This window comes from Diabrotica undecimpunctata, chromosome 2 (assembly GCF_040954645.1).
Source record: "Diabrotica undecimpunctata isolate CICGRU chromosome 2, icDiaUnde3, whole genome shotgun sequence".
In the NCBI taxonomy this organism is placed as follows: domain Eukaryota; kingdom Metazoa; phylum Arthropoda; class Insecta; order Coleoptera; family Chrysomelidae; genus Diabrotica; species Diabrotica undecimpunctata.
Genome location: NC_092804.1, coordinates 3,831,098 through 3,856,294, shown reverse-complemented (window position 1 = coordinate 3,856,294; position 25,197 = coordinate 3,831,098). Strand labels below are relative to the sequence as shown.

General features: G+C 33.3%; 1 protein-coding gene across 1 annotated transcript; it reads left to right on the top strand.

The window, feature by feature from the left end:
• The first annotated feature begins 1,812 nt into the window (after positions 1-1,812).
• LOC140433143 (retinol-binding protein pinta-like) lies at positions 1,813-19,000 on the top strand. Its single transcript, XM_072521191.1, has 6 exons — positions 1,813-2,057; positions 6,265-6,424; positions 6,484-6,733; positions 10,932-11,042; positions 16,398-16,500; positions 18,733-19,000. The coding sequence occupies exons 1-6, from the start codon at positions 1,910-1,912 to the stop codon at positions 18,885-18,887; spliced, it is 927 nt and encodes a 308-aa protein (XP_072377292.1). The 5' UTR covers positions 1,813-1,909; the 3' UTR covers positions 18,888-19,000.
• Positions 19,001-25,197: the final 6,197 nt, after the last annotated feature.

The window sequence follows — 25,197 nt, the reverse complement described above, 5'->3', positions numbered from 1 at the left end:
TTTTTCCATATATCCTGCCCATATATGCTATCACACTGATGCCTCTGTAGTTCCCGCATTTCTTCTTATCTCCCTTTTTATGTATCGAGGTTATATATGCTTTGGACCATTCATCTGGTATTTCGTCCAGGTTTATAGCGTTACTAAACATTTCGTATATAATTCTGTGTAGTTTGTCCGTTCCGTATTTAATTAGTTCATTAACGATTCCTCCTGGTCCCCCTGATTTTTTGTTCTTTAAAGTCTTTATGGCATTCTTTACTTCGATTAATGTTATCTCAATCTGTTCTTCATTCTGATTTTGTTGTTGTTCCTGTTCTGTGTCTGTCTCTATGAAATCTGGGCGGTTTTCTGTGAGTAGTTCTTTATAGTAGTCTTCCCACTCTTTTTCTGATATGTATTGTATTTGGTCCTTTTCGTTGTTGTTCTTACTTAAAGATTTCAGTATTTTCCAGGATTCCGAATTCCTTGTTCCTCCTATGTATTGTTCAATTTGTGCACATGTTTCTTCCCATTCTTCATTCTTTTCTTTTGCCCTTCTTCGTTTTACTTCTCTGTTTTTCTCTTGGTACTTCTGTGTGTCTTCTGGGGATTGGGTGCTCATACTTTTCATATATAGAATTTTCTTCTCCTCAATACATTTTTTGGTTTCTTTGTTTATTTTTACTTTGTGTTGGGTATTTCTTTTCTCAAGTTTCCCCAAAGCTTCTAATGCCGAATTTTTTATGCTGTGTTTGACGTACTCGTACGTTTCTTTGACGTTTCTGAAACCGAAATCCTGTAACTTCTGGTCCAGTCTTCTCTGGTATAGGTCCCTTATGGATTCCTCTTGAAATAAATTTATGTTGAACTTCATTTCTTCTTCTTTCTGTTCATTTTCTACTTGGTCTTCTTCGTGTTCTTTCTTCCTTCTAGTTTGGGTGTTCAACGTGTAGGGAAACCCCATTTGTGAAATTATTAATCTTTGGTCAGTGCCACATTCGGCTACTCTCTTTACTCGTGTATCTCTAATTTTGATAGTACTACTTTTGCTGACGATTATGTAATCGATAATGGATCTAATGTTTCTCGTTGTTTGTACATACGTGTATTTATGTATGTCCTTATGTCTGAAAAAGCCGTTAGTAATTTTCAGATTGTTCAGTTTGCACAGGTCAATTAGTCTGTCTCCATTATCGTTTGTCACATCTTCTCCAAAACGGCCTATCGTGCTATCATTTTGTCATTTTCCTGTTCTTCCATTTAGGTCCCCTGCTATTATTATTTTTTGTGTTGGTCTCACTTTTCCGATCTCGTCTTGTAAGGTATCCATGAACTGATCCTTTTCTGCTACCAGACTGTTATCCGTAGGGCCGTATACTCCCAGTATCACGATTTGCCGCGAGTAAGACTTTTTCTATCTTGAACTATTCTGAACAGTTGTTCAAATCTCCGTATCGGGTTCATTCCCTAACATTCTTCAACCACAAGGCTTGTTTGCTACCAATTCCCCTGCGTCCTTAAATTTTACATATCATAATTTGTCGAAGAATATTATACAGCTTTCCGGCATTATCTGTTTTTCATTTCAGAGGTTCTTCAGTACAATTAACTGTAGTTTAAGTAATATTTAATAAGACGACCAATCATGTGTTGATTGTTGACTGCAGCATTATTCACATTTGCTTTATATTTGTGTACATACGCGTAGGAAGGTTTGTTATAAAAACACATTCCGATCACGCGATTACAACGTCCTAAATTTTGACACAACCACAGCAGGTCTTATCTCCTTAACCCTGATTTCTCTGTGTTGATAAAATCTTTTATCCAAAATTATCGATTCAGTTCCGGAAATACTGCCTGTAACATTTGTTTAATTGAAAATTCGCTAATAATGACTTAACCAGCTAAATTAAAACTTGCCAAAATGGATAAAAATACTCAGGACGATCTAACAACTAAACACAGAGAAGTAATTTTGAAATATTTAGGCAAGACTGAGGAAGATTTGGCTGAGAGTGTGAAGTTGATGAAAAGTTGGTTCAAAACTCAACCGCATCTTCCAGAAGTTCCAAGTAAGTAAAAATATGTTTATTGAAAAGTAATACTTTTGATTTTTTAAATTTGCTGAATTTCTATAACACATCTTTAGACAGAATTATATTGGATTTTTCCTTCTTTTATCGATTAACTAGAAGAACGTAGTAAATGTTATATACTTTTATATACTTCCTCCTTCAGAATAATTACTTATATTCACTACAATAATATTTCTTTATGTTTTATTCCAAACTTTTATTTGTTATCGAAACCTAATAGTTCTGTCAAGTCTAATATTGATGTCATTAATGTTATATTTTATAAATAGACAAGCTTTAACCAGCTCCAGCTCTTATATACTGAACTTTAGCCAGATTAACAATATTGATCAAATCTGAAGATTAGAATTAAGAAGTTGTTATGAAATAAATAAATTGGTGTTGTGATACTGGAATTCTTATGTGGTCGATTCCACATGAAATTTGTACTAAAAGTCATCTTCATCATCATCACTGACTCGACAACCTTTTTTGGGGCTTCGCCTTCGATAGATTTTCTTTTCTTCTTTACGTAGTTGTTAAATCTATTATAATCTGACATTCTGTCTTAAATCAGTCATTCGTTTCTGTTCTTTGTTTACCTTCCATACCAAGTACTTCCTCAGCTGCTTCTTTTATTATGTTTTTCTACATTTTCTACTTTCTACATTGTATCGTTCATGCTTAGAACCTATTTTCATTTTTATGTATGAAGTTATGGCCCTTACCTTACTTTCGACCGAGTAGTGATTGGTGTCTTGAGTCTACATTAACATGATCTATTATTTACAGTAAGTCCTCTAGTTATTTCCAGGTGGCTTTGTGTATATGTTTTCAAACGAAGTATGTGCTGGAAATCACCATGTTAAGTGATATTGCTAGGCTTATTAACCTATTTCCATTGTTCTTTGATGACTCATGGAGACTGTGCTTACCATTTGTGGGTTGGAACTGCTGTTCTTTTACAAATTTTGCGTTTAGGTCTCCATAATATCATTTTTTGGGCATGACTAGTATGCCAACTTTAATTTATCATAAAACTCTTCATATTCATCTTCTCTTTCCTCTGTCAAAGTGTGCTAATTAATTGGAGTGTAATGGAAGAAACGCCCTCTAAATCTTAAAATAAACATTCTAGGCCTAATGGCTCTGAAACTTCTTATTATATATTCTACTTTCTTGCTTACTATTAATCCAGTGACCAAGATATGATCTTTAGGATTGCAGCTGTAAAAAATCGTATGGTTTCTTTTTTCCATGATATTGTTTTCAATCCACCTCATTTCTTGTATGGCAGCTATGTATATTAAACTTATCTTCTATACAACTGCTAAATTTATACCATAGATTTTCATAGGACTGCATCAATTGTTATTGTTAATGAATTCGAAATGAACGGTATATTTTTTCTAAGTGTGTTCATAGTGTTACATCAGCTAGATTAGCTGGATTAGCTATGAAATGCTTCGCAATGCTGCTAAAAACAGAATTATTTAACATCTCACCTGACAAGACGATGTACGGTGGACGCCTACGCAGAAATGCATGGCACCTTAAGAAGAAGAAGTGTTACATCAAGTGTTACTTTTTGTTTTAGCTTTTTGTAAGAAAAAGTTTGTTTCTATATACATCATTTTCAATTTGACTAGTAAACGTCTCCCATGATGGCTGATATGTTTGCCTTCAAATCATGTTTGCTTCGTTCCGACAACCCTACCTATATATTTTTTTGTTTCCCTCTATCTTGTTTTGCTAATACCTGTGATATATATGTTCCTTTTCAGTTGCAGCATTTTGAAATTCCAAATGCATGAAATTTCAGACGACCTCAAATCATTTTGAGGTCGTCAATTTGTGTTTGTCATTCCAATAACAACCCTACGTGACTGAAGTCGTATAGGTGTTTTAAATAAAAAAAATTATATGATGTCAGTGTCCAACTTTAAAATTGATGTATTCTTTATTTAAAAAGTTGCAATAAATTAGACAAGCAAGTCAAAAATGCACGAAAGATGACGCAGTATTAATTTTTCTTTTTTTCTCTCGGTCGGTTTTCTCTGTGTCTTTAATGTAGCTTCTTAGCCATTTGTCTAGCTATTTTTTCTCTTGAACTAGAAGCCGACGATGAGGTAGACATTAACTTAAAGATCTTGAAACTTCTTTTCCTTTCGTTTTCACCAATGATCCAATAGTAACGGCAGCTTTTATTAGTAATTACTATTTAAATGGAATAAGCCACAACTAAAGGTTAAAGTACGTTTATTGACGTTTCAATTTCTACTTCGGAAGTCGTTCTCAAAATACAAACATTAGTAAATTGATTTACTAATGTTTGTATTTTGAGAATGATTTCCCAAATAATTTCGGAAGTGGAAATTGAAACGTCAATAAACGTACTTTAACCTTTAATTGTGGCTTATTCCCATTTAAATAGTAATTACTTTAACATGTCACAACGGTTAAAATTTTTTCGAATCTACTTTCTAATTAGCTTTGATATATTTATTGATAACTTGAAGGCAGGAACCACCTCTTTCTAAGGAGACTTTTAATTTCTAAATAGAAAAACAGACAATTTTTAAATATTAAAAAACAAAAAATATATAATACTTATTGTTATAATATTTTCTACTTCTTGTTAAGTAGGTTTTAAGGTATACAAAAATGAAATTTTTGACACTTTTAGTTATTTTTCACCACTGCAGAGGGCGTATTCCAAAAGATGCTTTTTAATTTGAGAGACACTTTTCTGGTTTTCTGTAACAATTTCTTTTTTAATTCCAACATGATTCAATTTGTGAGACTTAAAACTAATAAACAAACCATTAAAATGTTAATTTTTTTTTATATTTATAAGGCTTTTCATAATAAGCTCGAAAAAACGCCTGTTTTGGGGAGAATTTACCCTGTACTAAAAAGATAGGTTTTTTTTTTTTACTTTTTACAGATTTATTTAGTAGTCGTATATATAAAGAATAAAAAAAAATTAGTTTACTAAGATTGGTTTTGTAGATTTTGAGAAAAATGTCTTCCAGGTTTGAAAAATTTTATTTCGAGGAAAATGCGTTTAAAGTATTGTTGCTGTAATTTTATAGAATAAAATAGACATATTTATTGTTTTACCTCTAATCAGCGATTCCTGGTGCATATTGCACTGTCCAGTGAAAGCTGAAAATGGTCGACCAAAGCTTTTTTTTCATAACTCTGCCCTCTTTTGATGTCTCCTTCTATTGACTTGCGCAGTATGAGCTTCGTCGATATTTTCCCACCAACTAGTTGCTATTTCTCCAATTTTTATTCCAATTTGCATTTTTAACTCCAACTTTGCCGAGGAACAGTGTAATTCAGAATATATTTCTGCAATAAACTGATTACCTTTGAATTTTCTTTTCATATTATGCTTAATTCAATGTGTCTCCTTACTTCGACTGCATTTTAAATGACCACTAGATAAATCCATATTTTTTCCGATTTTCAAAATAACAATTTTCGATAAATTTCAATAATATAAAAGACTCGTGATCGTTTTATAATTTTTCAAAAGGAACTGTCGAGTTGCAGGTGCACAGGTGAAGCGGGGCGTGCTTTATTGTATACAAACGAGTTTTAGCCTACCGTTATAAATAATTTAATTTTTATTTCGAATTTCCTAATAAACTCTTAGGGCAGTATTTCTGTGATACTAAGGAATGCTTTACGTAAAAAATCAAAAAGAATTTTTTTGAAAATTTAGAAAGTCCCCTAATACCTTTTATAGTATTTTTTCTATTTCATATTACTATTACCTTCTGTTCAATGTTCGATGGTGTTGTTTTTGGTGTTGCAACTGCCGGCGAAGGACCTGACGATTCGTTTTTTGTAATTTCCATTTAATTTAAACAAGAATGTTTTTGTCAATTATTTCGAATGTGCTCTGAATACAAACTCACAAACTCACAAAAAGAGAGTGACTACTTTTGAGGAAGGCCTATGTCTAATAATACATAAATATTATTCTTTATGATCTCTTTCTTTAAAATAAATTTTAAGCTGTATATTTTCGTACAATCATCTTGGTCAAATAAAACTAATAGAACTTATACATTTTCTTTACTTTCATTTTTTTATGTGTTTCTTCTCTATTTTAGTACAAACTACTGATTTTTTTACCCCAAACGTAGATTTAGAAGTAGTGTAGCTTTTATATATATTTATACCTTTTTAGGTACTAAAAAAATTGAATTCTACGTAGTAAATAATACCTTTAACTTAGAATCAGCAAAAACAAGGATAGACCAATTTTATACATCAAGGAGCACGCTTACCGCTATTTTTGACACCTCAAATCCCAAATCGCCAGAGCAGAAGGCGGCGATCGACTCAGCGTACGTATTTCTTACGAAAGTTTTCATCTTCTTACATTTATTTAATCTAATATTTTCAGTCAAATTGTTCCATTGCCAAAATTGTACGATGACCTGTACGGTGTTATTTTGTTCAAAATGAGGGAAAACATACCAGTAAACTTGGACCCACACTGGTGGCTTGGAGCTCTAGTCAATGCACACGAGGTTAAAATACACGAGTGTTTGATGCTGAACTATATCGTAGTTTATGATTTAGAGCACATGACACTAGGCCATCTTCTAAAAATTACTCCAATGTTCGCAGTTAATTCCAGTAAAATATCTGAGGTATGTATATACAAAAATTACAGACAAATACTAGAGTGGGCTGACAAGTTTTCGACCTGTTTCATAGATTTAAATCTAAATTTAAACGTTTAGGTAAAAAATCACCTCACTGCAGGAGTTCCTCAATGTTCTTGCACTAACACTCTACAAGATATACAACATTAATTTCCCAAATTCAGACGAACAAATACATTCATAGTAGTTTAGGCAGGCAACATTGCTTTTGTAACAATATCGTGAGATGAAGATGTCAGAAATTTACTCTCAAACTCACCTAAAGTATACCGATAGACGGTACAGAAGATAGATGACACCTAATCCAAATAAAAGTAGTAGGGATATAAGGCGGATTCTAGACCAATGAGTGCCATATGACATAATGTCCGTTTTGCAATGTCGCTGTGTTAATTTTTCAATTTCTTTGTTTTTGTTCTTTTTTTTTTTTTTTTTTTTTTTCTCCTCTTTTTGTCTCCTTTTTTCTTTGACACTTCGTACGTTAAAATCAGAATAATAGCAACGAAGATATGACCTAATGATCGTTTGGCAATGCCACCATGTTTAATTTTTCTATGTCGTCGCATTCACTATCCCTTCCCCTTTCATTTAATATCTCGTACGTTAAAATCAGACCAATAAGAAGGACTAGAATCCGCATTGGTCCTGAATTAGCATTCTATGGTACTGGTTTGTTGGATCGAGTACAGAGGAAATAGTTGCTGTCTGCTCATTTACGACCTATCACACAAGCTGCTAATTTTGAAAAGAACAATTATGCGTAAAGCAAACTACAAATGCTATGACTAACGCTCAACGAAAATACATGGACTATCGAACTTTCCTATCGTACAAAAAAGACTTTCTGAGCTTACCTGAAAAAGTATTCATGGCCAAAACGTCCTAAAAACACACTACTCATCTTTGGACAATGTCATCATCATCATTAATGAGTCCTAATTTATTCATTGTTGAACATAACCTCTCCTGTTACGAGAACAATGTCATCGGCTTATCTGAGATGATTTAGTTTTTTTCCATCCATGTCAATACCCTTTTAAGTCCCACCCTAATCGTTTAAATGTTTTATTTATCTTCTCAGTCATGCAATGAAGGTTTACAGTTGTTGTCAGATATATATATATATGTATATATATATATATATATATATATATATATATATATATATATATATATATATATATAACAAGCGAGTCTTCTACAGCTAGCGCCGCTTCTCGCATCCTAATTTCCAGCGTTTTCTGTCGAAGCAATCTTCAGTTGTTAAATCTCTGGCGGTCATTGCATCGTCGACATCGCTCTCCAGGATCGTCTTGGTCTACCTCGTTTTCTTCTAGTTGGCGGAGTCCATTCTTCTATTTTTTTTGGCCATCTATTTTCAGGCATTCTCTGAAGGTGTCCATACCAGTTAAGTCTTTTGGCTTCGATTGTGTCTATTATGTCTAGATCGATTTCCTTTTCTCTCCGAATATCTTCGTTTCTCACCCTATCAAGTCTAGTGAGCTGGCAACATCGTCTCCAGTAGTTCATTTCCATGGCATTAATTTTTGATTTGTTTCTTTGGTTTATTTCCCAGAGTTCGGCGCCGTACAGCCCAATACTTTCTATTATTGTTTTATAGATTCTTCTTTTATTTTCTTTTGTTATTTTTTTATTCCATAATAGTCCGTGTAGCTGTCTGGTGGCTGATCTTGCTTGGCCAATCCTGGAGTGTATTTCTTCGCTACTTCCTGCTTTTGATGTTATTTGGACTCCCAAGTATTTAAAATTGTCTGTTGGTTTTATAGTTCCCATTTCGATTTGTAGGCTTTCTGGTTTTTCTTCTACAACTAAGTACTCAGTTTTTTGTATATTAATTGTGAGGCCCCATTTGGTATACTCATCTTCCAGTTTTCTAAGCATGTAGCCTACATCACTCTCGTCTTCAGCTAGAATGGCTTGGTCGTCAGCGAAGTGTATCGTGTACAATCTATCATCTCCGATTGGGATGCCCATATTGCAGCACTTTCTTCTCCACACTGAGAGTGCAGAGTGAGAGTTGTTGTCAGATTATCGTATATATTTCGAATAACATTCGCATATCTGTGATCAGATGGTAGATCAGTAGGCCGACCGAGAAAAAGATGGAAGGATGATGTTGAAGCTGATTTATATAGGATTGGGGTACAACAATGGGAAATACAAGCGCAAGATCGTAGAGGATGGAGGGCAATAGTGGATGCGGCGAAGACTCGCCCCGAGTTGTAAGCCAGTGAAGAAGAAGAAGAAGATATCTGTGGTCTATTCTGCATTATGATAGTGATTTTAAGATAACGACTGTTTCCAATATGTCAAAAGTTTTGTAGAAGTCAACAAAAATAAGAACAAGGGGTCTGTTCTATTCGATGGATTTTTCGACTAAAGTTTTAAGGGTCTGCTGATGATCATTTGTTGGTATTGATTTATGGTATTGATATCTACGATATCAATACCTGATATCGTGGAGGAAACTATTCGTTTTTATAGTGATTAGTTAAAAATCTCACTTCGGTCTTTAATAATATTTCTAATAAGATAGTTTCTCTAATTCTCCACCTTATAACACAATTATGAAAAGAACCGTTTTAACAATATTATATCCTTGTTTCTCTGTTCTTCCTACCTCCACCACTGAACACCAAACTATCCATCCACCAATGGTAGCAATCAACACTTGCAATTCCATATACAACCACTACAAAAAAACACGCGGTAAAGAGCCAGGAAATACCCGAAAGAAGCATTAGCAAAAAAAGACATTTACATCACTATCCAAGATAATTCACGTTAAGGAGGACAAAAAAACCAACCATTTCGAAAATTATCGATAAAGCGTTTGATATGTTATTGAAAGATTGGCGTATAAAAGTTTTTATAACATGCTTCGAGAAATAAACATGAGAAAACTTTGTGCAAGAAGGTTTGTTGTGTGTGTTTACTAGAAACCACAAACCCATTCGAATGACACTTTCCGAAAAACGCTTGGCACTCTTTAAGAAAAACAAAAGTGATTTTATTTTGTATAAAGCAATATAAGCGGTAGATAGAAAATGGCCCTTCGACTTGAAAAGGACGGAAAATGTCATGTCGGTGTTTTGTGATGCAAATGTAATTTTTCTAATTGACTATCGAGAAAATTAACTGTAAATTACTTCTGTTAATTTTGAATTAAACTGAAAGCTAGTATTTCTACAAACAGACCTGGCTTAAAAAACTTTTCTTTTAATCAGAATAATGCATATGTCTACAAAAGGGTCTTGGAAATAGGGAAATTGAGGAATCTGCACAAAGAAGTGCTGCAACACCCAACTTTTTTCTCAGATTTGGCTGTCTTGTACATCTTATATACTAAAACGCTAAGCCCTTTTCTTGTCCACCACTTTACTCAAAAACCATATTAGATAATTAAAATATTTTTTCGGAATATTATTAGTATTACGTATGAGATTGTCAAGATATACTTTTGGTACAAAAATTCACTTCCGGTTTTGATATGACCGGAAGTTAAAATTTACTTTAAGTTTTAGACCCCACAATGTATATATGGATCGAAAGGTCTCATCGAGACGAATCTAAATATGTACTTTCGGTTGCGATCCGACACCGGAAGTTACCGGAAACGAGCATTAAATGTCAAGATAGAGCAAATCTGACACCGGATTCGTGATCAGCATGCAAAATTAACTGCTAAATGATAACATTGTAACAAAAAACATTGTTTTCGACGAAATATTTCGTGATATTTAATACACTTTTTACTTGCATTATTATTGATGAATGTTATGTATATTCTTGCTTATATTGTTTGTATTGATCTCTTAATTTTTCTCGCAAAATAAAAATTTCATTTAAAAAACTCGATGTCGAGTTGGTCCGCTAGTATATATCTATTCTAATAATTGAAGGTTTTCCTCGCTAGATAGCGCTTTTCATCCAATCAAGAAGTCGTTCTAGCACATTAAAGAGAATTGATAACAGCATTAAAAGAACGTACGGAATGTATTGACGTTATGGGTTATAGATATAAGTTCCAGAATAAACTTTAAAAGCATAAATTCTCATGATGTAAGGCTCGTAACTTTTCAGACCACTATTAGGATTTAGATCAAGGAAAAATATAACAGAAGATGAACATATTACACAAGTTTAATCTTTTTTTTTTTAGAATGGACTAGGTGAGCGATTAAAAGAAGTACATTTTATCAACTGTCCACCATTTTTTCAGATAATAATGAATATATTAAGAGCGGTTATGAGGGCAGACTTTTTTAGCAGGGTAAGTACAAATCTTTTTATATATAGGGCTTCCTCGGTTGTAACTCTGAGAAGAAATCCGTGTAGAGTTAGTGAATTTTCTAAACGGCTATGAGTAGACTTCGGCAAATATGCATATTGCATATTTTGCATATTGTGCATATTTTATGCAAATATTTCATATTTTGGCATATTTGTATAAAAGTTTGCATAAAGTGCATAAAAGTTCAGATTTTTATGCTCAGATTTGTAAATCATTTTTGTTTTGATATTCAAAGCGTAAACACTCGTTGTGCGTAATAAAAAGGAATATTGTGATTTTAAAATGCCTAAAACAACCAGTGCTTCAACTTGGATTAAACCTTATAAAGAGCTGTCTATGGATATGGGAAAAATCTATTGTTCAGTCTGTGGCAAAATTGTAAGTATCTAATATTTTCTATTAAATATCTAATATTTCATACATACAGGGTGTTTCCAAATGACACTTACAACGTTTGACCGTAGATACTTCTCGAAAAATTGAACAAAACGATATAGTTAATGACAGGGGCGGCTCGTGATAGTACAAGATGGTGAGGCACACTACACTTAAGGAAAATTATTATTATTATGGTTAGCTTCTCTTTGCTCCAGTCATACCCGGCTAAGGAGGCATTGCTCGCGCCAGCAAACAATGACTTGGCGTGAGAAGGACTTCTGACGATACGCGCGCGGATCAACAAAAGTCATCCTCACCTCAAAGCTCTCCTAAGCCCTCCTCCACCCTCCCTTATGTGTACTGAAGGTGCAACATAAGGGCTGACTGCTTTTTGAAAAAGTCCGCGATTGAGCTGTATTTATGAGCACCATGTGTAATAGGGTGCTCATAAATGTAACTTAAATGATACCCAAGGTGTCGTTAAGCGACTTACTCCGGTTTATCATGAAATCTCGTATCGTGAGATAAAAGCGTCAAATTTACTAACAAGAACAACTAGCTCTTTGAAATTCCCGCGATTTAAAGATTCATTAGATTCATCATGCCCCCTAAACGGTAACTCTTGCATACAGAGGTGTAACATAATATCTATAAGGCTTTTTAAAATTTGCCGATTTTCTTTAACCCTAGCATTGAAATTTTCAATATCTATTTTACGCGAATTGTCTAGTGCTGTGGCGATATTTTGCTTTTGTTTTCTCATAAGAGTAAGCTTGCAATTCGATGTAATATGTTGAGAACTTTTATTGTGTAACAATAGACTCCGAGACAAATTTTTCAAATCACTATAACCACTTTTGAACCAAACTTTGTCGCTAGTATTAGCTGTGGCAAATAAAATGCATGGCCAACAAAACAATTTATTTAATGTTATACTACCCGTAAGCCAGTCAAACTTTTCGTACCATGCATTTTGAAATCCCCGATTTGGTTTTCCGACGCCACCGATAGAAACAAGATGTTTACTTAAATCTGGAATAGGTCGTTTTACGACTTTAACTATATATAATTTATCTTCATATGAATGACTTGAAAAATTCTGCTGATTGACTAAAAAATTTACGAGATCACAAGTATTACGAATATTTACATTTACCTGGGAAAGTTGTGACGAAGTGCTCGGTGCTAAATCCATTTTTCACTAAAACCGAAAATCCTGCAGACAAAAACAAACCCACCAAAATTATTAAAAAAACTTAATTAGAATTGCACTGCACTTATTATATAACATGTAATCTTACTGTTTTTTTAATGAAAAACAACACGAGATACGTCAAACGTGATCCTGCCGCACAAAGAGGTCAACAGGAAGTAATTTAACTACTACTTACTCTTACTACAACAATTTTGCAGAAATGTTCCAAAATGTACCAATGTTACCAATCTGGTAAATGCATAGAAAAAAAATATTTTTTGTTAAATCGGAAAACAATAGAACAATATGTATAGTAACATCTACTAAAGGAAAATACTCTACTACAACATAACAATGTTGTTACAATTTTCAAATAAAAATCTATGTTTTATTTAAAATGTACTTTTATACCCCGAGGGAAAAAATGTAGCGAATTGGGTACCTTTGTACCCAAACGGCAACGCTGCTAATTAAAAGAACTACACCAAACCAGAGCGGCATGCCTCTCTTGTTCGGTGAAATCGTGGGCAGAAAATAAATAAATCATGTTGAATTTCGCTAGATAATGTGATGTCTAATATGTCAGACAGAGCAATGCCGTGAGGCTTGCCTCGGCGGCTATAATTTTTAAAGAGAGAATGAGATGCACAGATGATATATTAGAAGCTGGCGCGGAAAATGGAGCCGTTGTTTATTTAATATTTTGTGGTTTAAGCTTGTCCCTTGTCCGGCCCGTAGATTATGAAGAAATATACAAAGATAAGACATCAGGGGTGTACATATTTTAATTTTTTATCATAATGAAAATAAAGTTATTTAGAAAATTCCAAAAAGTTAAATTGTAGTTAAAGAACGTAAATAGTCGATTGATACTGGTGAGGCACTGCCTCACCTGCCTCATAGGACCAGCCGCCCCTGGTTAATGAGGGGTCAAACTTATTTACTTTTCGAGATACAGGGTGTTAAAATTAAAAAAAATTAAATTCTTTTAGTTAATAACAACAATAACTTTAAAACCAATAAACGTATTTACTTGAAATTTAGTACTCGTAGGTTGTTTTTAAATGAAAAATAGCTTCCTTTAGTGAGAAAAAATTGTCCATGGTACAATACAATGGTGTGTATTTAGAAAAATTTTTCACCTTTACTTTTTTTTATGAAGTCAGCTATTCTAAAACACAATTATTTTTATTGTAATTGAATTAACAAAAAAAAAACTTTTGTTGAATTTTAAAATAAGTTATATGATGTACTAATGGTTAGTAACAAAAACTAATTTGTGGATTAATACTGCATTTAAAACACTTAGCGAGTGTTTTTTTTCCAAACCAGTTATTTGATTCACCAAAAACACCTTGTATATTTTTATATTTCAAAGGTTGGGTTAAAATAAAGGTTTTTATTTTTATTTATAGATAGCATGTGAGAAGAAATTTCAGATAGACCAACATGTGAGAACTGCTTCACACATTGCAAAAAAAGGAAAAATAGGAGGAAAACATCAAACTTCAATGGCTAAATGTTTCCAATCTACTTCAAAAAAATTAGATGAGCAAGAAACTTTTAATGAAGACTTGTGTCGCGCATTAGTGTCTGCAAACATACCGCTTTCAAAATTAGCAAATGTAAATTTTAGTTCGTTTCTAAAAAAATATTGCAAACTTAATGTTCCAAGTGATCGGTCTCTAAGAAGAAATAATGTGAACGGGCTATACTCGTCGGTGTTAATTAATATTAAGGAAGAAATTGCAGATAATTATTTTTACATATCTGTAGACGAAACCACTGATTCCTCAGGAAAGTATATTGCTCATTTATTGATTGGTGTTCTTAAAGACGATACCTTACCAAAATCTCATCTTATTTCATGCCAGCAACTTGAGAAAACAAATGCTTTAACAATTTCGCGTTTTATACAAGAAACATTAGCAACTTTTTTTCTTCCGACAACTATTCCTTCTAATAAATTACTGCTTATTTTATCGGATGCTGCTCCTTATATGGTGAAAGCAGGACAAAATTTAAAAATATTTTTCCCAGATTTAATACATGTTACTTGTGTAGCGCATGGATTAAACAGAGTTGCAGAGGAAATACGAAAAAAGTTTCCTCTTGTAAATACCATGTGTCCAGTGTCAAAAAAGTATTTCTTAAATCTCCTATAAGAATTCAACTTTATAAAGAAATGCTACCTAACATTCCTGTTCCACCACAACCTATTTTAACGCGATGGGAACATGGTTAGAAGCAGCTAATTTTTATGCAGATCATTTTGTTAAAATAAAGAACATAATTGATACGTTAACAGATGAAAGTTCCCAATCTCTTTTGGATTCTAAACAAACTTTTCAGAGTAACTTGCTTCAACAAGAACTTTCATTTATAAAATCAAATTTTAGTTTTGTTCAAAAAACAATTACTCAGTTAGAATCACCAAAACTGTCATTGTTAGAAAGTACAGCATTAATAAAAGAATTTGCGTCGTGTTGTCGGAACGTTAGAGGTAATATTGGAAAAGATATTTTAAAACAATTTGAAGCTACTATGGAAAAAAATAAAGGTTACCATATTCTTTCTGAAGTAGTCAGTGTTCTAGCTGGAAATATTTCGGAAACAATTAATTTAGAACCAAATGTTTTGGTTAGTTTGAAAAATGCTCCCGTTACATCAGTTGATGTTGAACGAAGTTTTTCTATATATAAATATATGTACTCAGACAGAAGCCACAAGTTTTTGTTAGAAAATTTTGAACACCACTTGGTCATTTATTGTTACCATAATTCTAAATAAGTTTATTCATACTTAAAAATGATGTAGTTACTTAAAATAAATGTAAATCTTAATGAATAGTAGGAAATATTTAGTTATGTACACTTTTTTTTTAAATAAAATTGTTACTATTTTACGATTTTTTTATTTATTTGTATGCATATTTTGTAAAATATTTGCATATTTTCGGGTAAACACGTGCATATTTATGCGCATATTTTCTACATTTTTATTTGCATATTTGCCGAAGTCTAGCTATGAGTCATGCATGCGCGAAGTACAAATTTACGCTTCGATCGTACAAACTTTAATAATTTTGGAGGAGTGGACGCGCATATATTTAAAAGATCATAGCCGCTTAGGAAATCCATAAACTCTATTAAAAATAAGCAAATAGAAGCTTTAAAAATTACTACATGGAATGTAGAAAGCTTATTCTCGGCGAATAAAAAATGCCTTATGGGAAATAATGAGAATTTGTGACACATAATGACCAGATTCTGAAAATAATAAAGGAAAAATAAATGCCAGTGAAGTATAACGATAAAAGCAGTGGATAATAAATATTTAACAAGCAAGAGAAACAAAGTATGGATGACACAAGAGACCAAGGACGAGAAATAAAAGACTGTCTAGAGAAATACAAATAACTAAATAGAATAATAAAAAAATAAAAGACACCAAAGAAATATCGATTAAGGAACAATGTAAAGAAATGGAAAATATAAGAGCCCCATACCCGAAGCTGATACTTGATATTAGCGACACACGGTGGGGGTTTACAAAAGGGTTAGACACTAGATATGCTCTGTTTGCTCTAAATGTACTCACATTTAACTTATTGTGGCGCTCATTTTTAAAATATTAAATATTAAATATTAATTAATGACTTCACAAGATTGCTATAAGTTTGGCCAATATATGGTCTCACACATAAAATACAAAGGGAACTAGTTCAGGCAGAAATAACATTTAAATGTATTTTCTTTTAGTTACATATACATCATACTGTAGACAGTTTCAGACAACGGTTTCCATCGGAATTGCTTCCAAAAGATTACGGTGGCAACGAAAAATGCATGGATGAATTAGAAGGTAAGTAGTAATATAATATCAGGAGCTTGGAAGAGTAAGGGCGAACTCGAAAATTGGACGTTTCAAAAACAGTCTCATCTTTCTTACAAACCTATAAAGAATGCTTGTGTATATTATAAAAGCATGTTTCGCCCTTCATATTTCTAAAATTCTGTAAGAAAAAATATACCAATCCCTTCAAGTTAAAAACTGAGCTGCATAATCGTAAAGAAAAGGAAGGGCGAACCCACAGGCTTTCGTTGCGGTTTCGTTCAAGGTTCGGCCCTTTTCCTCTGTAGCCGTATTAACGCGCAGGTGTTGTTCTTGAGTGTTTGGGTACCATAGTGTGCTTGTTGTAGTTTTATTTACTCGAATTTCAAGAAAAAACCGACATTACATTAGTCTTACAGTTGTTTTGTTTTTTTCTGATTTATTTTCAAAATGAACGCCGAGAAAACGACAAGGCGGAAGCTTTATTAGCATCCATGGCATAAGCGAAAAAAGAGTTCGCATTGTTTTATACAAGCAGATAGATAGATAAAATGGTTGGATATAGAAAGCAGTTGGTCAGAAATCACATTGATTCACTTGTTACCGTTTCCAGTCACTATAGCAGAGCCAAAAGTCCTTTTCGAAAGTATATGCCGCCGGGTTCGTCAATTACTGGAGTATATGGAGCTTATATGGAATGACTAAGAAACACACATCCTGAAGAACAGCCTGTGATATAGTCCTACTATCGAAATATCTTTGTCAATGAATTCAATATAGGTGTTTAGCCTCCTTCTGGTGAATATTCCCGAATTCTCCCAGAATAACTGAATTGGATATTGAATGGAAGGTTCATTTAGCAACGCAGAAAGCTGCTCAGAATATGATGAAAAGCTACGAATGCAACCAGGATGAAAATACTGAAGTTGTATGTATTGATTTACAACAAGCATTTGTAAATTAAAGATCAAGGACTGTGAGGTATTTTCTAAAGAACACTATACCCATTTCATTACACACACTAAAAAAAGAACAAATTCCAAGTTGTTAATGTCACCAGGGAAATGTTTAAGGATTTCAGTATTCTTCAAAAAGCAGTAACTAAATCTCAAATGTTGAGAGCTAACTTCAAAAACTGAGAGCAAAACCTGTTTTTAAACTTTATACTCAGTTTTCCAGAAACGTGTTTTTGCAGTTCGCTTTTACGCTTCCAAGCTCCTGATATAATATGTGGAATAGATGGAATAATTAAATTCTTATTTGTACAAGTCCTTGTTGTTCCTGTTACGATAATTATATTTGCAGTTGCTTTGAATAGTCCTGTGGTATATGTTAAAAACCAGGTCCTCAATTTCCGTAATGAAGGTATTTATCATCTTTCTGCATATCCCTTTCTTTCGTTTTTCTTGTAGAATGCACTACTGAGCATGATTCTTTTGAACCAGTGTTTCTCAATCTTTCTTAGATCGAAGACCTCTTTTGCAAAAAAAATTGGTTGGCGACCCTCTCGTTGTATGAGTCCCAGTTCATTCGACATTTAATAATATTGTCAATAAAATAAATTTAGTATTTTATTAGACAGATAAATTTTTAAGAACACCGTTAGAACCGTTTACGTCTGGAAATGAAAATAATAAAAGGAAGAACAGATTGTAAAGTGATGAGGATCTTAAATATGTCTTTACAGTTATTTTCGATAAAACACAGTTCATTATTTGTGGAGATGTTTGGTCAAAAACCCGAGTATGAAGCCCTCGAAATTAATTCGTCATTTAAATAGAAAATATCCCGACAAAAAAGTTGTGCTTTATGCTTTAGCCAGCTTTGAATGAAAGTTAAGGTTTCTTCACAATCAACAAGAGATTTTTTCATCATCAACCACTACAAATGAAAAAGCTTTACTAGCAAGCTATAGAGCTGCATATCGAATTGAAAGAGTCCGTAAGCCACATACAATTGCTGAAAATTTGATTCTACCTGCAGCTGTTGAGGTGGTCGAAATAATGACAACAATAAATTATTATCATTTGGAAATCATTTCGCGAACCTCTTAGTTCTTTAATATGTCGCGACCCAAATGTGTTGCTTCACAGTTTGAGAACCACTGTTCTAAACACATTCTAGTCAGGCCACCTACCAACTCTCTCATTGCATTACAATTTTATTTCGTTTAATTCTGCCAAATACTTGTTTAAATGAAATTTACTTATATATGATGTACATATCCTAATAAAATTATTTGATTCTTTTAAAATGTTTTAGCTTCGTGGATAAAAAAATATGAGGAATATCAAGAACACTTCGATAGGTTGGATACCTTAAGGGTCGACGAATCGCTTCGACCCAATCCAGACGTTCCCAAAGATTTGATTGGACTTGGGTTTGATCATTTTAGGAAAATGTTTTTTGACAATTAGACATTAAGTTAAAATAAATAAATTATTGTTAGTTGATACACTTTAGGTTTTATTTTTGTTAAGTTTTATAAAGGAAAATATGTATATTGAAATAAAAAAAACATAAACCCTAATATCTATTTTATATCAATTCTCTGAAGAATATTTATTTATTTAATAATTTGACGGGAAACACGTCGATTTTTATTTTTAAATAAGCTATTCGTAACAATACATTTTTATTTTTGACGTCATCTATGTGAGTGTGATGACGTCATTGCTAAAATTTTTAAATAGAAAGGGGGGTATTTTAATACATCATTTGAAAGGTCTTTTAAATACCTATTCACCCATATCAATATGTCTGAGTATTTGATGTTTGTAATTGTTTAAAAAAATTATTAAATATTTATTATTACAATAAATATTTATTAAGTATTGATATGATGTATTATTGACACCCAGAAATAAATTTTATAAAGGCCATCACTCTTAATAAAATGTCTTTTTTATCTACTTTTTACCTTTTTAAAAAAACTAGTTACCTTATCAATATGAACATTGATAGTTGGACGTTCAAACTTAATTATCTTTCTGTCAAGTGATTAATAGTATTATTGTAGTAAACGTATTCAAAAAGTCTTTGTATCTTTGAACATGAAGCTAACTGAAACGCAAAGAATTGAAATTCTCATAATGATTGGTTATGGAGATAAAACACGTACGCAGAAAGAAGTATGTGCATTGTTTAATAATAAATACCCCCGTCGAGAACCAATTTCACAATCCACTGTAAGCAAAATTGAGAAAAAATTTAGAGAAACGGGTCATGTTAAAGACCTTCCTAAAGGTAGTAGAAAACCAATATCTGAAAACCAACAAGTAGACGTTCTGTTAGCTTTTCAAGATAATCCTCATAATAGTTCACGGCAAGTAGCATTAGATAATGACATGAACCATTCAACAGTTGTTAAACAGCTAAAGAAGGAAAAGTGGCATCCCTACAAAGTACGTTTAGTACAAGAACTTATGGAAGATGATTTTGATAGACGAATGAATTTTGTGACATTATAATGGAACGAAATAACAGAGATCCGATGTTTTTAAAAAAGATTATTTTCTCTGATGAAGCTACATTTCTACTAAACGGTCATGTCAATCGTCAAACTTATCGGTACTGGGCTACAGAAAATCCACACTGGATGCAAAAGTACCGTACTCAATACCCAGAGAAAATTAATGTTTGGGTGGTAATAATAGATATGGACCATACTTTTTCGAAGAAAACTTAACAGGTCCTCGATATTTAGAATTTCTTCAAAATTTCTTGCTTCCAGAATTGAACCGGTTGTTTCCAAACAGAAATGATTTATGGCTACAGCAAGATGGTGCGCCTCCACACTATGCTGTCTTGGTACGCAACTACTTAAACAACGTCTTTCCAAATCGGTGGATAGGTCGAAGAGGAACAATAGAATGGCCGCCTAGATCACCTGACTTGACTCCTCTTGATTTCTTTTAATGGGGATATTTAAAAAGTAAGGTGTATCAAAATAGACCACAAAATATTAATGAACTGAAAGAAAGAATACGTAATGAGGTTGTTCAAATAACTCCGGAAGTTTTAGAGAATGTTAGAGAAGAGTTCGCGGCACGCCTTTCTCATTGTATTTTAGCTGAAGGTAAACAATTTGAGCACTTAATTTAGGTTTCGTTGTATTTATTGAATAATACTTAATAAATATTTATTGTAATAATAAAAATTTAATTATTTTTTTAAACAATTACAAACTTTAATTACTTAGACATATTGATATAGCTGAATAGGTATTTAAAAGACCTTTCAAATGATGTATTACAATACCCCCCTTTCTATTCAAAAATTTTAGCAGTGACGTCATCACGCTCATAGATGACGTCAAAAATAAAAATGTATTCTTACGAATAGCTTACTTAAAAATAAAAATCGACGGGTTTCAGGATTTTTCCTTAAAGTCTCCGGTTTACGAAATAACGAATTTATTCCTTTCATTTCCACCATACTGTATGTATTGTAATTTATGTGTTAAGTCATTACAAACAAAACAACAAAGAGGTGGCACACCAGAAGTAACCTTAATTGACATCAGAGCAATAGTTTCCAATTTATACTTTTTGAATACGTCCACTCAAGAAGTCCCTGAACCATCTGATCATCCAGGGTAAAAACGTAAAGTATCTAGTTTACTTTAATAATAATAACGTTGTTCATCCTATCAAATGCCTTAGAGAAATAAGAATAGTGTGTTGATTGTTTTAAATGTGATGTATTTATTTGCCATACTTTTAATTTTTTTGGTAAGAATTTTACGTATGGTATTATTGCTCTTTAAAAATAAAATGTTTTTATTTTAGTGTTTTATTGTTTTCTTTCTTCAATCTTATGGAATAACTTGTTTATAAATGACAATGAATAAGGATTTTTTACCAAAATCTTTGAAAGCAGGATTTTTTGCTTTCTGATAAAAATTTTGTTAAGGCAGCTGTTTTGGGCTTTATCATATAGTGACGTACCGATTCGTTGTTTGATGTTTATGTTGTAGTTTGAGTGATAATTTAAATATCTGTTAGTGTCATTTGGTTTACTGTAGACTTCACTTACATATCCTATATCCTCTTTTGTAATTGAAATATCCATAAATGGTGAACTATATAAAGAAGGTCGCTATGATACCATAATGGCATTACAGCAGCTTATAACAGAAATGTGGACACCGAAATCTCTGCCCAATGATTGGAATATTGAAATACTTTGCACCATACACAAAAAAGAAGATATTTTTGAATGCTCTATACATAGAGGAATTACGCTTTTAAATGCAGCGTATGGTTCCAGAGTTTTAACCTTGTTTAAGCTTTACGCTTCTTCAAGGAAGGGGTACTCCTTTTTTTTGTGGAGTAGTGGTGGTGTAACAAACGTTATGAATGATGTTTGTGTGCAGAAATAGTGGACTACTAAAGAGCTGGGTTCAGAAGGTGGCGTGTTTGCGATTTGTTAGAAGCGCGCAAGAGGAATCTGGGTGATTTGTGCCAAGCATATCGAGGACTGGAAGCATTTGAGATGTGGCTATATCGGAGAATGCTTAAGATCCCGTGGACTGACCGAGTTACAAATGAGGAGGTCCTCAGAAGAATGAAAAAGAATCGAGAAGTACTGACCACCATCAAATCTCGAAAGTTACAGTTCTTCGGACATATTATGCGAAATGAATCCAGATATACTCTCCTTCAAGCCATCCTGATGGAAAAATATTTGGAAAACGAGGTCCAGGAAGAAGAAGAACATCTTAGTTAAAGAACCTCAGAATCTGGTTCAATACTACATCTGTGCAGCTTTTGCACATCAAGAAGAAGAAGAATGTCGAGGATGAGAATACTTCAGGGGTTACCAGCTATACAATGGAACGGCTCTTGATCAGCATTTTTGGCGTCCAGTAGTTAGCTGCGATATTTGATGGGGGTTGATTCTAAAATGTCAAAATACTCATCAGGGAGTTCATGTCCAGTATTGTGAAGAGGTTTAGCTGGGGGGAACGGAACTTTTCTTTAAGGAAGCCTGGTGAGTATTTGCCCTCGCGATTGGGGAGGGCAAATCGGCAAATCGGGCAAATCGGGCATCATCGAATACTAAAGGAGTCTTTAGTATTCGATGATGGGTCTAGTGAATGTTTTGTAGGTCTGCAATAATGTTTTGGATGACGTCTTGCCCAGTTTATCGGCTAACACTGCCAGGAGTGTAAACCTCCCTTTCACCCTATCTAGGGTATCTTGAATGTCGGTTTTCCAGTTGAGAGTCCTGGTAAAATGAACTCCCAAATAGGAAACCGAGTATAAAATATTTTCCACAGTGCTATATCACCGAATGGCACCATATGCAGAACGGATAGTACGAAAATACCGAGCTGGTTTCAGGCGTGGTAAATCGACAATTCATCAGATTGCAACAATGAAACAAATTTGGAAAAAAACACTAGAGTATAGCATTGATACTCATCACACTAATTTATAGACTACAAAGTAGCCTACGACTCTGTGAACAGAAGAGAAATGTTCAAAGCAATGAAAGAGCTAGGAATACCAAATCAGTTGGAAAATTTAACAAAACTAACGTTTGAAAAAGTTGAATGTAGAGTACGAATTCAGGGGGAACTGTCTGAACCTTTTAAAACAAATAACGGGCTGCGTCAGGGAGACCCTCTCTCCTGTATACGGTTGAATCTGGCTCTGGAAAAGTAATACGTATGTCACAAATCACAACCATTGGTTCAATATATAATAAATCAGTGCCTATGTTGATGATATACATATTGTTGGGAGAACGGAAAACGCTCTACGAGAGGCGTATGTAGCATTAAAAGAATAAGCTACAAAAATGGGTTTAATAATAAACACTAACAAAACGAAGTATATGAAAATAAGCACGCAACCACAAGTCCTACAACCACTTGTTATAGAAAACGACGTCATCGAAGCAGTGAACGAATTTGTATACCTGGTAGCGCTCCTTAACACTGAAAATAATACTACTGCAGAGATAAACAGCAGTATTTTCATGGCCAACAGATGCTATTTTGGGCTCAATCTCCTCCTTAAATCCACAATTGTATCCAGAAATACAAAAATAAAACTCTACAAAACAATAATTCGCCCAGTCTTAACATATGGTTCAGAGACTTGGACTCTAACGAAAAATAATGAACAGAATGTTTCGAAAGAAAAGTACTAAGGCGAATCTATGGAGCACTGAATGACAATGGAGTGTGTAAAAGACGATACAACTTCGATCTTTATAGAATATACCAGGAACCTAATATCGTAAAACATATTAAGATAGGACATCTGAGGTGGATAGAACACGTAATGCTAATGGAACAGAATGGACCCAGATAGAAAAACGCTCCTTGATAGACCCATTGGTCAGAGAAGAAGAGGAAGACCCAGAACAAGGTTCCTTGATAACATCGATGAAAACATGAGAAATATGGGAATACGTGCTTAGCGGAGAGAGGCGATGGATAGGGACGATGGAGAGAAGTTCTTGAGAAAGCTAGGACCCACACATTGTTGTAAAGCCAGAATGATCATGATATCCAGAAACAGTAGTGAGTTGTTTTCTGTTTCCATGATGAATTTGATTGATCTTTCTTTACAGTTGTCCATCAAAAATTTGTTCAGTGCTTCGAGTACTATGATGCCATATAATTGAAGATACTAAGATTATTGACCCAAATATAAGTAACAAAAACAATAATTTTGTAAACGAATACGTATCCTTCACGTGATATTGAATTTTTAAATAACGTTTTTACCACTCTGTGGAATCATTTTTTTTAACTATGACGTTTATATACTTGGGACAAAAAATCGTATTAATAAAGCTTAACTTAAACTGACTTAAATAGAAGATGTTCCTTAGCATGAGCAGCATTCGGCAGATTACAAACAGTATTCAAATCAGACTTACATAATACTTAAAAGGCAAAAACTTTCGATCAGTACGTGTTCCTGGTACTGACATATGGAACTGAAACTGGTCTTTTAACAACAACATAGTACACACACTTTAAGTAACTCAGAGAGCTATGGATCGGAGAATGTTCCACTGTCGCAAGTCCAATGAAGGAATAAAAAGACGAACAAAAGTTACAGATGTAATCCTAAAGATTGCCATGTTAAAATGGAACTAGGACGGACACATAGGAAGAATGGAAGACAACCGTTTGACGAAGAGAATTGAATATCTACCAAGCGCAAACAAGAGAAATAGAGTCAAAACTCAAACTAGATGGACTGATGACATCAAGTGAATGGCTGGTCACGAATGGATGCAAAAAACAACAAACAGAAATGAATGGACACACCTAGGGGGGGACTATATCCAACTAATAATGGCAAATGACTAAAAATGACAAAATGATAACTATGACAAGACTGAACGATCTGTCAATGGAATGAATATACTGACCAAATTACATGTTTCTCTGAAGAATGTAATATCATGCAATTAAAAATATTAAATAAACAAAAATATAGGTAACAAAAACAATGATTTTGTAAACAAATACGCATCCTGCACGTGGCACTGATTTTTGCGTATCTGAATAAAAACTGTTTCATATTTTGTAGTTATTTGGGATATACAAGGATTGTTCAATAACTACACAATAACAAAACTGAGCAGTCTGTTACAAACAAATTCACAGCAGGGCAATATTGAATATTAGTTAGAAGTTAGTTCATATTTTAGGATTTGTTTGTAGAGAGTTGTAAATAAAAACTGTTACGTCCCTCC